The following is a 13,169-nucleotide window of genomic DNA, read 5'->3' on the forward strand; positions in this document are numbered from 1 at the left end:
TGCCTCTGTAATCCAAACACCAGTGGTACCAGATCATTTTATTTATATATATATATATGAAGTCCCATCTGAGGCTGATGCAGAAGGTTACAAGCTGTTTCCCATAAAATAAAAGTAGAGTGGATCTTTAAACTTAATGCCAGCACAAACTGGGATTGTCCATATATTTTTGTGCAACAGTGCTGTAGAATGAAACCAGCAACAATGTGTTGTTACCACTGGCTAAGTCTGTCTCATCACTGCCCTGGTGGACTCATAGAGCTCAATCTGTCACTGCTGCTTTCTGCAGGCATCCCAGATCTTTAGCTCAGAAGTCTGCTCCTTGAGGCTGTGCATCAGTGTTTTATCTTGATAAAACATATTTATTCCTATTTTTTAAAGATTTTTTTCACAGGGTCCAAATTTGATTTTTACAAGCAGCTGCCACCACTGATCTTAGACAGCTGGTGGGCCTGAGATAGTGGACTCACTCATTGTCAAAGCAATGCTGTTGGTGAAAACACTGGGCTTGGCTGAGACAGACTCTATGTTGGGTTGGAAAGGAGGTTCAAGGAGCTATATCGCATCGGTGGTCTGCACTGGAGCCACAAGGAAACAAATGGCTTGGTTCAGGCCAATGGAAGACCATCCAGTAAAATTATAATTAATTCTGAGTACTATTAATCCTTAACATATTCTTTTTTTTCCCCCAATCTTCTAATCTGTAGCAACTTTGACAAGTTATTCAGAAAACATGGACCGATCCAAATATGGCGGGGAAAGCAGTAAGGAATCAAGTTCCAGAGCGAACGTTAAACCTTGGCATGGTCAGAAATCTGCCATGGATTCCTGTTTGTATCGAGTGGATGAAAATATATCGGGTTCCACATTCAGCTTGAATAAATTCCCGGAAAGAAACTTGGAGACTGTCTCATCTCAATCTGTTCACTCGATTCCTCTCTATTTAATGCCTCGACCAAATTCTGTAGCAGGTAAGAATGTAGATTTGGTTTCTGTAATAAATTAAAACTAATCATCTGATTATCAGTGTTTCTATCTTGGTGACTTTGTGGTGTTTCATAGAGTCATAGATAAGTACAGCACAGAAACAGGCCCTTCAGCCCATCTAGTCTGTGCTGAGGCATTTAAACTGCCTACTCCCATTGACCTGCACCCAGACCATAACCTTCCATACCCCTACCATCCTTCTACCAATCTAAAGTTCTCTTAAATGTTGACATTGAGCTTGCATGCACCATTTGTGTTGGCAGCTTATTCTACACTACCATGACCCTCTGAGTAAAGAAGTTCCCCTTCAACTTTTCACCTTTCACTCTTAACCAATGGTCTCTCGTTGTAGTCCCACCCAACCTCAGTGGCAAAAGCCTGATTGCATTTATCCTATCTACACCCCTCATAATTTTGTACACCTCTTTGTGTTTTCACTCTCAATAGAGTATTACCTTGCAGAACATAGTGAGATGGTGACTTCAGTTGATTGGACCTCTATCTGGAAATGCGATCTAATATATATTCAGCTGAAGCTGAAAGTCCATGTGCATAGAGCAGCCCTGAGAAAGAGCTTATGTTTTATCACTAATTATTGGCTTTTTAAAATATTTGATGTTGGCGCTGTGGTACCATATTCTTAAGCTTACCTCTGCAAGATTTTTATACATATTGACTTTTTATAGTAACAGATGATAGTCTAATAATTTAATACTACAGCGCAGTAAATTTCACATGCTCTTTAAATTGATAAATTGGCTCATGTTATGATTTTGCAACTTTAATATGCCGGTACAACAATAAATAGTTACCACTTGTCAGCAAGTATTTTGTTTTTGTATGTATAATCAAAGATGAAAATGAATTGATCATTTGATTTACTTCAAGGTTTAAGGCATATCTGTTTGAAGTGTCTTACAAAATAAATTACAGACTGAAATGTAATTTTAGAGCTAACTGTGATCTACAGGAGTAAACTGTGTCCTTTCTGCAGTTTTATGATGTAAAAAGTTATAATACAGCCTATTGGATGTTTCCTGCTGGTATTTGCTTAGGAAGTGTAAATATCCTTTTTATGTGTTTGTATGAGGAATTTGATTCACGTTTTAGTTGGTTAAGTTCCACCCTTTCTTTCAAAAGCTTCAAATATAAATTACATTTTACTTGATTGTTATCACTGTAGGGCTTGTAGTTCATGACTTCCTTTAAGTCTTTCAAGTACAGTTGTTACCTATTTGAATATATAAAAAAATTAATATAGAATTCGTTACTTTTGCTAATCTTTACCTGAAGCAGATGAGATCTTTATGAAGTTTTTGAATTAGTTCCTTTTTGATTCTCTCAGTAATAACTTGCTATAAATAGTTCTACATTGTTAGTAAAAATTATTCTCAAAATCGGAAGTGAATATTAAATTGCTAAGTGTCATATTGTTCCATTTTTATCACTTTGGCTCTTCAGACTGTTTATTGCCTCCTTATGATTGCAGTAGTTAGAATGATAGGGCCATAAAAAAACTCAGAGACAGAGAAAACTACAGCAGAGAAACAGGCCCTTCGGCCCAGCTAGTTATACCCAACCATTTAAGCAGACTACTCCCATTAACCTGCACCTGGATGATAGCCCTCCATACCCCTCCCAACCATGTACTTATCCAAATTTCTCTTAAATGTTGAAATCAAATGCTCATCCACCAGTTGTGCTGGCAGCTCGTTCCACACTCTCACAATCCTCTGAGTTAAGATGTTTCCACTCATGTTCCCTATAAACATTTCACCTTTCACCCTCAGCCCATGACCTCTAGTTACAGTCCCACCCAACCTCAGTGGAAAAACCCGATCTATACCCCTCGTAATTTTGTATACAGTCGGCCCTCCTTATCCATGAGGGATTGGTTCCAGGACCCCTTGCGGATACCAAAAAACGCAGATGCTCAAGTCCCTTATTCAACCTGTGTTAATGCGCTGGATCTTAGGACCCAGCGGAACCCCGGACCTTATTTAACTTGTCTCAGTGCAGTGGACATTAGGACCCGGCGGCGTAGCTCTGAATCCGCAGTGTTTCTGATCACGAAAATGATCACGATTGAAAATAAAGTGGAAATAATAAAGCAATCACAAAGAGGTGAAATACCATTGGTCATTGGAAAAGCGTTAGGCTACAGTCGGTCAACGATTGGAACAATTTTAAAGGATAAAGTGAGAAAGGCCCTGCCCTGATGAAAGCTACAATTAGTAAGCAATGCAGTGGTTTAATTACTGGGTTTTGGGGTTTTGGGTTTTTGATCCTCCACATCAACCCAGCACGGATGGAGAGCGCACTGTCACTGGATCGAACTCGGGAACTTCCGTTCCCGAGCCCAGCGCTGAAGCATACATTTCTTAAGTGTTTTATATACATAGAAAGGTAAAATATATACTATATACTAAGACAAACATTTGACTAACTGACGCTAAATAATACCAGATGTACCTGTTCCGACTTGCTTAGTAAGAGAACTTTTGGTTTTTTTTCGATCCCGATCCACGATAACCTACTCACATTCTCCCGTATACTTTAAATCATCTCTAGATTACTTATAATACCTAATACAATGTAAATGCTATGTAAAATAGTTGTTACACTGCATTGTTTAGGGAATAATGACAGGAAAAAAAGTCTGTACATGCTCGAACAACAAGTGCTGGAAGAGCACTTCCAGGTTTTCTCGATTCGTGGTTGGTTCAATTTGTGCATGCAGGACTCGCAGAAAAGGAAGGCTGACTGTTCCTTCATCAGATATCCCCTCAAGTTGTTTACAATATATATTGACTTGGATGAGGGAATTAAATGCAGCATCTCCAAGTTTGCGGATGACATGAAGCTGGGCGGCAGTGTTAGCTGTGAGGAGGATGCCGGGTGACTTGGATAGGTTAGGTGAGTGGGCAAATTCATGGCAGATGCAATTTAATGTGGATAAATGTGAAGTTATCCACTTTGGTGGCAAAAACAGGAAAACAGATTATTATCTGAATGGTGGCTGATTAGGAAAAGGGGAGGTGCAACGAGACCTGGGTGTCATTATACACCAGTCATTGAAAGTGGGCATGCAGGTACAGCAGGCAGTGAAAAAGGCAAATGGTATGCTGGCATTTATAGCAAGAGGATTCGAGTACAGGAGCAGGGGGTACTACTGCAGTTGTACAAGGCCTTGGTGAGACCACACCTGGAGTATTGTGTGCAGTTTTGGTCCCCTAATCTGAGGAAAGACATCCTTGCCATACAGGGAGTACAAAGAAGGTTCACCAGATTGATTTCTGGGATGGCAGGACTTGCATATGATGAAAGACTGGATGAACTAGGCTTATACTCGTTGGAATTTAGAAGATTGAGGGGGGATCTGATTGAAATATATAAAATCCTAAAGGGATTGGACAGGCTAGATGCAGGAAGATTGTTCCCGATGTTGGGGAAGTCCAGAACGAGGGGTCACAGTTTGAGGATAAAGGGGAAGCCTTTTAGGACCGAGATGAGGAAAAACTTCTTCACACAGAGAGTGGTGAATCTGTGGAATTCGCTGCCACAGGAAACAGTTGAGGCCAGTTCATTGGCTATATTTAAGAGGGAGTTAGATATGGCCCTTGTGGCTAAAGGGATCAGGGGATATGGAGGGAAGGCTGGTACAGGGTTCTGAGTTGGATGATCAGCCATGATCATACTGAATGGCGGTGCAGGCTCCAAGGGCCGAATGGCCTACTCCTGCACCTATTTTCTATGTTTCTATGTTTCAATCTTGTACATTCTAGGGGATAAAATTCAAACCTATTCAATCTTTCCTTATAACTCAGATCCTCCAGTCCCAGCAACATCCTTGTAAATTTTCTGTGTACTCTTTTGATCTTATTTACAGCTTTTCTGTAGTAGGTGACCAAACCTACACACAATACTCCAAATTAGGCCTCACCAACGTTTTATACAACTTCAACATAACATCCCAACTCCTACACTTAATACTTCGAGATTTATGAAGGTGAATGTGCCAATAGCTTTCTTTACAATCCTATCTACCTGTGATGCCACTTTCAATTAATTATAGATCTGTATTCCCAGATCACTCTGTGCTACCACACTCCTCAGTGCCTTACTGCTCACCGTGTAAGTCTTACCCTGGTTGGTCCTCCCAAAGTGCAACACCTCACACTTGTCTGCATTAAATTCTATCTGCCATTTTTCAGCCCATTTTTCCAGCTGGTTGAGATCCCGCTACAAGCTTTGATAGTCCTCCTCACTGTTCACTACACCCTCAATCTTGGTGTCATCTGCAGATCTGCTGATCCAGTTCACCACATTATCATTCCGATTGTTGATATATTGACAAACAACAATGGACCCAGAACTGATCCCTGTGGCTCACCACAAGTCACCGGCCTCTGACCAGAGAGGCAACTCTCTACTACCTCTCTCTGGTTTCTCCTACAAAGTCAATGTCTAATCCAATTTACTACCTCTTCTTGAATGCCAAGCAACTGAACATTCCTGACCAACCTCCCATGTGGGACCTTGTCAGGTGCCTTGCTGAAGTCCATGAAGGTTCTCGACACTCTTTCTTGGTAATTTCTTTTGGCTTATTCGCTTCGTTGTGGAAGATTGCTTTTCTTTTGTTACTTGTCTCAGGTGAAAAACATCAGTTAATTATTCGAATGCCTACTAATCAGACAAACTAATCACTTAATCGGATATTAGCTGATATTTTAGCTTGGGTATTGTATGCTGTCTGAGTTCCAGGCAAGAACCATCTAAAAGAAAAGGATATTTTAGTAGTCTGTTGAAGAATGATTTTGTTGATTGTAATCCATTAGAAGGATTTTCAGAAGGCATAGATGTTTTTGTGTGGAAAAAATTTTGTTTTTGAAAAGAAAACCTTTCAGGCAAACTTATTGGGCAGTGACACAGAAAAACTGGAGATTATATGCAGTTACTGAAATGTGGAGTTACTCTGCCCACAATATCCTGAAGAAGGAGAGAGGACCAAAAAAGTGATTCATGCACATTGTTGAAAGTGGAATTTGTTCCAACTACTAATAAGATCTGAACACTTCTTGGAGAATTGTATTGGAAAATGAGTGATTGGAGTTTATCTTCATTTGGGCTCTGACAGCCATATCAATAAGTCGGTATAAGATAGATAATTTCAAAACTTGTGAAGGTTTTATCTTATGAAGCCTCAAGTTATTAGAAATTGTGTTAAAAAAGTTTAATTGGCTTCAAGAATTAAGGAGTAAAAAAGCTTAACATTTAAAAGAAATATGATAGTTATCCCTGAAATATTGAAATCACGCCAGCAAAGAAAGTAATGCCTATTGTAGACATAAACCTGGTCTGTAAATAGAACTTCCTACTAACTTCTCAGCACAATAAAGAGTCATAAATTAATTCTATGCAGATATACAAAATCTTGGGCATGCTAGTGAATTAGTATGATTGAATGTGACTTTCCATTCATGATATATCAGAATCAGAATCAGGTTTATTATCACCGGCATATGACATGAAATTTGTTAACTTAACAGTAATACATAATATAGAAGAAAAATTTTTTTAAAAAATAAATATATAAGTAAATCAATTACAGTATGTGTATATTGAATACATTTAAAAACGTACACAAAACAGAAGTAGTGTATATTAAAAAAAAGTGAGGTAGTGTCCTAAGATTCAATGTCCTTTTAGGAATCGGATAGCAGAGGGGAAGAAGCTGTTCCTGAATCACTGAGTGTGCGTCTTCAGGCTTCTGTACCTCCTACCTGATGGTAACAGTGAGAAAAGAGCATGTCCTGGGTGCTGGAGGTCCTTAATAATAGACGCTGCCTTTCTGAGACACCACTCCCTGAAGACATCCCTTTGCTGATGCAGGAGTTCAGTCTAGTCATGACCAACCTCTCAAAGCATTTTATCACTGTCGATGTGAGTGCTGCTGGGGGATAGTCATTAAGGCAGCCCACATTATTCTTCTGAGGCACTGGTATAATTGTTGCCTTTTTGAAGCAAATGGGAACTTCCACCCGTAACAGTGAGAGGTTGAAAATGTCCTTGAATACTCCCGCTAGATGGTTGGTACAAGTTTTCAGAGCCTTACCAGGTACTCCATCAGGACCTTCCACCTTATGAGGGTTCACTTTCTTTAAAGCCAGCCTAACGTTGGCCTCTGAGACAGAGATCACAGGGTCATCAGGTGCAGCAGGGATCTTCACATACTCTCAGGGATCATACACACTCTACATAGCAGTTTCCACTTTTACTTGGTCTGTGTAGAAAAATGAGTAGCAGATGCTCTCTTCAAGAAGATTTGGAAATTATTTTAATAAAGGTTATATAATGAGCTTCTAGGCATTTGTGTTAGGGTTCACAAAATTGAACTTGGTCAACAGAAAGATTGTATCAATTGCATTGAAAATGGCTTAGGTATTTGATGTGTGAAGTTTGATGTTTTTCTGAGAAGCATATAAATCCAGAGATTTGACCAGTTACATGAATCTGTAGAACATTAGATGTTTCACACCTACAGCACAGAAACATCATCAGTGATCCATGTAACTTTCAAAAAGTGCCAGCTAAAATTAGCCACACAGGCGGAAGCACGTCTTAATGTGTTCCACTCACTGCAGTTGTGCAAAGCAAAAACCTGGACTCTCATTTGGCACTTCTGCAATCTGCTAAGAAATCATTGGAGACTGATTGACGATTCGAGAAATTGTTGCTAAGTCTCACTGTCTCTGTAGGTGAGATGCACTATCGTGTCTCCATAGTATTAGCTAATCATGGACGTTTCTGTAGTGGTCCAGTCAGTTGGTTGCTCCAGTTGCATGTTTTGAGCAACCAGAGCCACATGCAAATTTTGAACTGTTAAGTTGCTGAGAAGGGATAAGCTGATTAAAAAGTGTAAAAGACCAACTGAACTGCAAAGTTGGAATGGTTGTTGGGGGTGGGGGTGCTGAGGTTGAGTGTGTGAGAGCGGTGAGAGCGATTGGGGATCAAAGAGGAAGAAATATTGTTCCTAGTTGTGTTAGAAGGCATTACTCACAAGGTACAGTGTTTGAGTCTGAAATTTGATGCATCATGTATTTTTTTCTCAGTGTATATTCCAGATTCGAGAAAAATTCTGTTTTGATGTTATCTCAATGGCCACCTGCTAATACTTGTGCTTCATATCATCTTTGGTCCAGATGACTGCAGCTTTCCACTTACTTGATCAGTATGTTGAGATTTAAATGTCAACATATTGATCAAGAACCTCTCTTGCAGCCATTTGGAATGCCACAACCATGCATAGGTACATACTTTTAGTGGAGCTCTGATCCCAGTTTGTGGAGGATTGAAATAGCAATTGAGGCAGTAATTATCAGAAACCCTGCATAATTATTGAAGGGTTTCATTGCCTTTCACAATACTATTTAATATTTTGGTGTTTAAAATAAAATATTATGTCTTGAGTTTTGTTGGTATGAAAAGTTAACCATGCACCTGAATTGAAGTGATCAAATTCCAAGTAAATGTTCCCTGCGAGGTAAGGCATAGGAGACTAAAAAAGAGAAAGTTTATTTTTAAAATCATATTGTGTTTACGTTCTGTTATTTCTCACTCATAGGCATTAACATAAAGAGAGCTGTGCTATCATGAGAAATCTGAAAGTGGAGCATTTCGCATGCTGAAGCAGCATCTTTAGAGCATTAGAGTTATACAACATTGAGATAGACTCTTTGGCCCAACTCATCCAGACCAACCAAGGTGTCTAATTAGTCCAAGCCTATGCATTCTCTCCTTATAATTCATGGACTCCATTCCTAGTAGCATCCTTGTGAATCTTTTCTGTACCCTCTCTAGCCTAACCACATCCTTCCAATGATGTGACGACCAAAACTGTACAAGATATTCCAAGTGCATTCTCACCAATGTCTTGTACAGATGTAACATGATGTCCCAATGTTTGCAATATCCGATGACAGCAAGCATGCCAAATGTTGCCTTCACCACTTTTTTACTTGTTATGGAACACATTGCCTGAGAAGGCGATGGAGGCAATTACTCTCATACAATTTAAGAACTATCTGGACAAACATCTAAATTACAAGGCATAGTAGCCTTTGGCTTAATTGCTAGTAAATAGGATTAGTTGAGAAGAGTGCTTGATTGGTACAGAATCTATTGATGAGCCTATATCTATGTTGTGTGCCACATGATGTAAAGTAAGGAACAGCCATTGCTACTTCTCATCTTCCAAAAATTTAAGTCATTGACAACTGTCATCACCAACAATAAAATAAAATAACTAAAATAACTGGGCCCAGAACGCACACACTCTTACGATTCATAGTCATAGAACACTACAGCACAGGAACAAGCCCTTTGGCTCATTTCATCTTTGCTGAACCATTAGTCTTCCTGGTCCCATCGACCTGCACCCAGACCACAGCCCTCCATACCCCTTCCATCCATGTACTTATCCAAGTTTCTCTTAAATGTTGACATCAAACCAGGATCTACCACTTGCACTGGCAGCTCATTCCATGCACTCACCACCCTTTGAATGAAGAAGCTCCCCCTCATGTTCCTCTTAAACATTTCACCTTTCATCCTTAGCTCATGACCTCTAGTTGTAGTTTCACCCAGTCTTAGTGGAAAAACCTGCCTGTATTTACTCCTCGTAATTTTGTGCACCTCTATCAAATTTCCCCTCAAAATCTTCCATGTTCAAGGGTATAAAGTCGTAACCTATTCAATCTTTCCCTAAAACTCAGGTTCTCAAGTTCTGGCAGCATCCTTGTAAATTTTCTCTGTACAGTCGGCCCTCCTCATCCACGAGTTCTGCATGCGCAAATTCAACCAACCACCAATCGAGAAAACCCGGAAGTGCTCTTCCAGCACTTGTTGTTCGAGCATGTACAGACTTTTTTTTCTTGTCATTATTCCCTAAACAATGCAGTATAACAACTATTTTATGTGGCATTTATATTGTATTAGGTATTATAAGTAATCTAGAGATGATTTAAAGTATACGGGAGGATGTACGTAGGTTATCGTGGATCGGGATCGAAAAAAACCCAAAAGTTCTCTTACTAAGTAAGTCAGAACAAGTACATCTGGTATTATTTAGTGTCAGTTAGTCAAACGTTTGTCTTAGTATATAGTATATATTTTACCTTTCTATGTATATAAAACACTTAAGGAAACGTATGTTTCAGCGCCGAGCGATGCAGTGACAGACCACTCCCTAGCTTGCACTCCATCCACATTTGATGTGGAGGATCAAAAAACCCAAAACCCCAAAACCCAATAATTAAACCACTACGTTGCTTAGTAATAATTGTAGCTTTCATCGGGGCAGGGCCTTTCTCACTTTATCCTTTAAAATTGTTCCGATCGTTGACCGACTGTAGCCTAACGCATTTCCAATAACCGATGGCGTTTCACCTCTTTCCGATTGCTGTTATTTCCACTTTATTTTCAATCATGATGGTGATTATTTTCGTGAACAGAAACACAGCAGATTCAGAGCTCTGCAGCCAGGTCCTAATGTCCACCGCATTGAGACAGGTTAAATAAGGTCCGGGGTTCCACTGGGTCCTAAGGTCCACCTCATTGAGACAGGTTGAATAAGGGACTTGAGCATCCGTGTTTTTTGGTATCCGCAAGGGGTCCCGGAACCGATCCCTCGCAGATAAGGAGGGCCGACTGTATTCTATCAATCTCATTTACATCTTTCCTGTAGTTAGGTAACCAAACCTGCACACACAGCTCCAAATTAGGCCTCACCAACGTCTTATACAATTTCATTATTACTTCCCAACTTCTGAACTCAATACATTGATTTATGAAGACTAATATGCCAGTAAATTTCTTTACAATCTTATATACCTGTGACCCCACTTTCATGGAATTATGGACCTGTATTCCCAGATCCTTCTGTTCTATCGCACTCTCGGTGCCCTACCGTTCACTGTGCAAGACCTATCCTAGTCGGTCCTCCCAAAGTGCAACATCTATCACTTGTCTGCAATTTTTCAGCCCATTTTTCCAGGTGGTTTAGATCCTGCTATGAGCTTTGATAGTCTTACTCACTGTCTACTACACCCCCAATCTTGGTGTCTTCTGCAAATTTGCTAATTACCACATTACCATCCAGATTATTGATATAGTTGACAAACAACAAAGGACCCAGCACCAATCCCTGTGGCACACCACTAGTCATAGTTGTCCAATTAGAGAGGAAACCCTCTACTACCACTCTCTGGCTTCTCCCACAGATCCAATGTCTCATCCAATTTCTCATCCAATTTACCACCTCATCTTGAATGCCAGGTGACTGAACCTTCTTGACCAACCTCCCATGTGGAACCTTGTCAAATGCCTTGCTAAAGTCCATATAGACAACATGCACGACCTTGCCCTGTATCAGCTTTCCTGGTAGCTTCCTCAACTAACTCTATAAGATTAGTTAGACATGACCTACCCCACACAAAACCATGTTGACTATCCGGAATCAGTCCCCGTCTACCCAAATACTCCTATATCCGGTCCTTTAGAACAGTGGTCCCCAACCACTGGGCCGCGAGGAAAGGATATGATTTGGCGATATGAACCGATATGAGTCAGCTGCACCTTTCCTCATTTCCTGTCACACCCACTGTTGAACTTGAACGCACGCAAGGTCCTCAAGAATATTGTCAATATTAAACTGGTTAGCGGTGCGCAAAAGGTTAGGGACCTCTGCTTTAGAATACCTTCCAATGACATTCCCTCTACTGATGTCAGGCTCACCGGCCTGTAATTTCCTGACTTATTCTTAGAGCTTTTCTTAAATAGCGGAACAACATTAGCTATAAATAGCGGAAAAACAAGCAGCTTGTAGGATGGGGGAAGAGGCAGAATGAGCCTCTTGTTGGATTTGGAGTAGGCGAGGAGGGGAGCTGGAAGCCCGGAGCAGATGAGCAGTGATTTGGCCACCACTGCCGGCCCACCAACTGGGGAGTGTCGTGGTTAAGGGTTGAAACACTATGTGAAGGTTGGGAAACACCTGATGACATCTGCTCCTGGCTGAAGGCTACGGTTACCTTATAAGGTAACTGGAGAATGCACCCTAACAGGTGTACATAACAAGCAAGCTAAACCCCAATTCTCTGACACCTTACCCGTTGCTAAGGGTGACTTAGATAGCACAACACGAGAAAATCTACAGATGCTGGAAATCAAAGCAACACACACACACACACACACACACACACACACACACACAATGCTAGAGCTAATTTAGTAGGCCAGACAGCTTCTATGGAAAAGAACATCCTGATGAAGGCTCTCGACCCGAATCGTCGACTGTTTAATGATTTAAGTACCTCTGTTAGGGCCCCTGCAATTTCTGCACTTGCCTCCCACAGGATCTGAGGGAACACGTTGTCAGGCCCTGGGGATTTATCCACCCTGATTTGCCTCAAGACAGCAAACACCTCTTCCTCTGTAATCTGTATAGGGTCCATGACCTTGCTGCTGCTTTGCCTCACCTCTGTAGACTCTGTACCTCCATCTCCTGAGTAAATACTGGTGCAAAAAACTGCATTTAAGTTCTCCCACATTTCTTCTGGCTCCGCAAATAGATTGCTATTCTGATCGTCCAGAGGACTAATTTTCTCCCGTGCTGTCCTTTTGGTCTTAACGTATCTGTAGAATCCCTTAGGATTCTCCTTCACCTTGTCTGCTAGGGCACCCTTGTGCCTTCTTTTAGCCCTCCTGATTTCTTCCTTAAGTGTTCTCTTGCATTTCTTATACTTCTCAAGAACCTCATTTGTTCCTACCTGCTTATACCTGCTATGCACCTCCTCCTTTTTCTTGACCGGAGCCTCAATATCTCTCAGGAACCAAGGTTCTCCTAATCTTTTATCCTTGCCTTTTATTCTGTCAGGAACATGCAAACTGTACCCTCAAAATTTCACTTTGAAGGCCTCCCACTTACCAAGTACGCCTTTGCCAGAAAACAACCTGTCCCAATCCACACTTGCCAGATCATTTCTGATGCCATCAAAATTGGCCTTCCTCTAATTTAGAATCTCAATCCAAGGACCAGACCTATCCTTTTCCATAATTACCTTGAAACTAATGGCATTTTCATCACTAATGCAAAGTGTTCCTCTACACAATTTATGTCACCTGCC

The 13,169-nt window shown here is 40.7% G+C and overlaps 1 protein-coding gene across 6 annotated transcripts in view; it reads left to right on the forward strand.

Moving 5' to 3' along the window:
• The window catches only part of LOC134340122 (protein TANC2-like), an 828,834-nt gene that overhangs the window by 584,975 nt on the left and 230,690 nt on the right, over positions 1-13,169 (forward strand). For all 6 annotated transcript variants that reach the window (XM_063036995.1, XM_063036994.1, XM_063036997.1 and 3 more), the window contains one exon: positions 708-971. In XM_063036995.1, coding sequence (XP_062893065.1) covers positions 708-971 — 264 coding nt within the window. The remainder of the gene's footprint in view (positions 1-707; positions 972-13,169) is intronic.

Source organism: Mobula hypostoma, chromosome X1, assembly GCF_963921235.1.
Source record: "Mobula hypostoma chromosome X1, sMobHyp1.1, whole genome shotgun sequence".
Lineage (NCBI taxonomy): Eukaryota > Metazoa > Chordata > Chondrichthyes > Myliobatiformes > Myliobatidae > Mobula > Mobula hypostoma.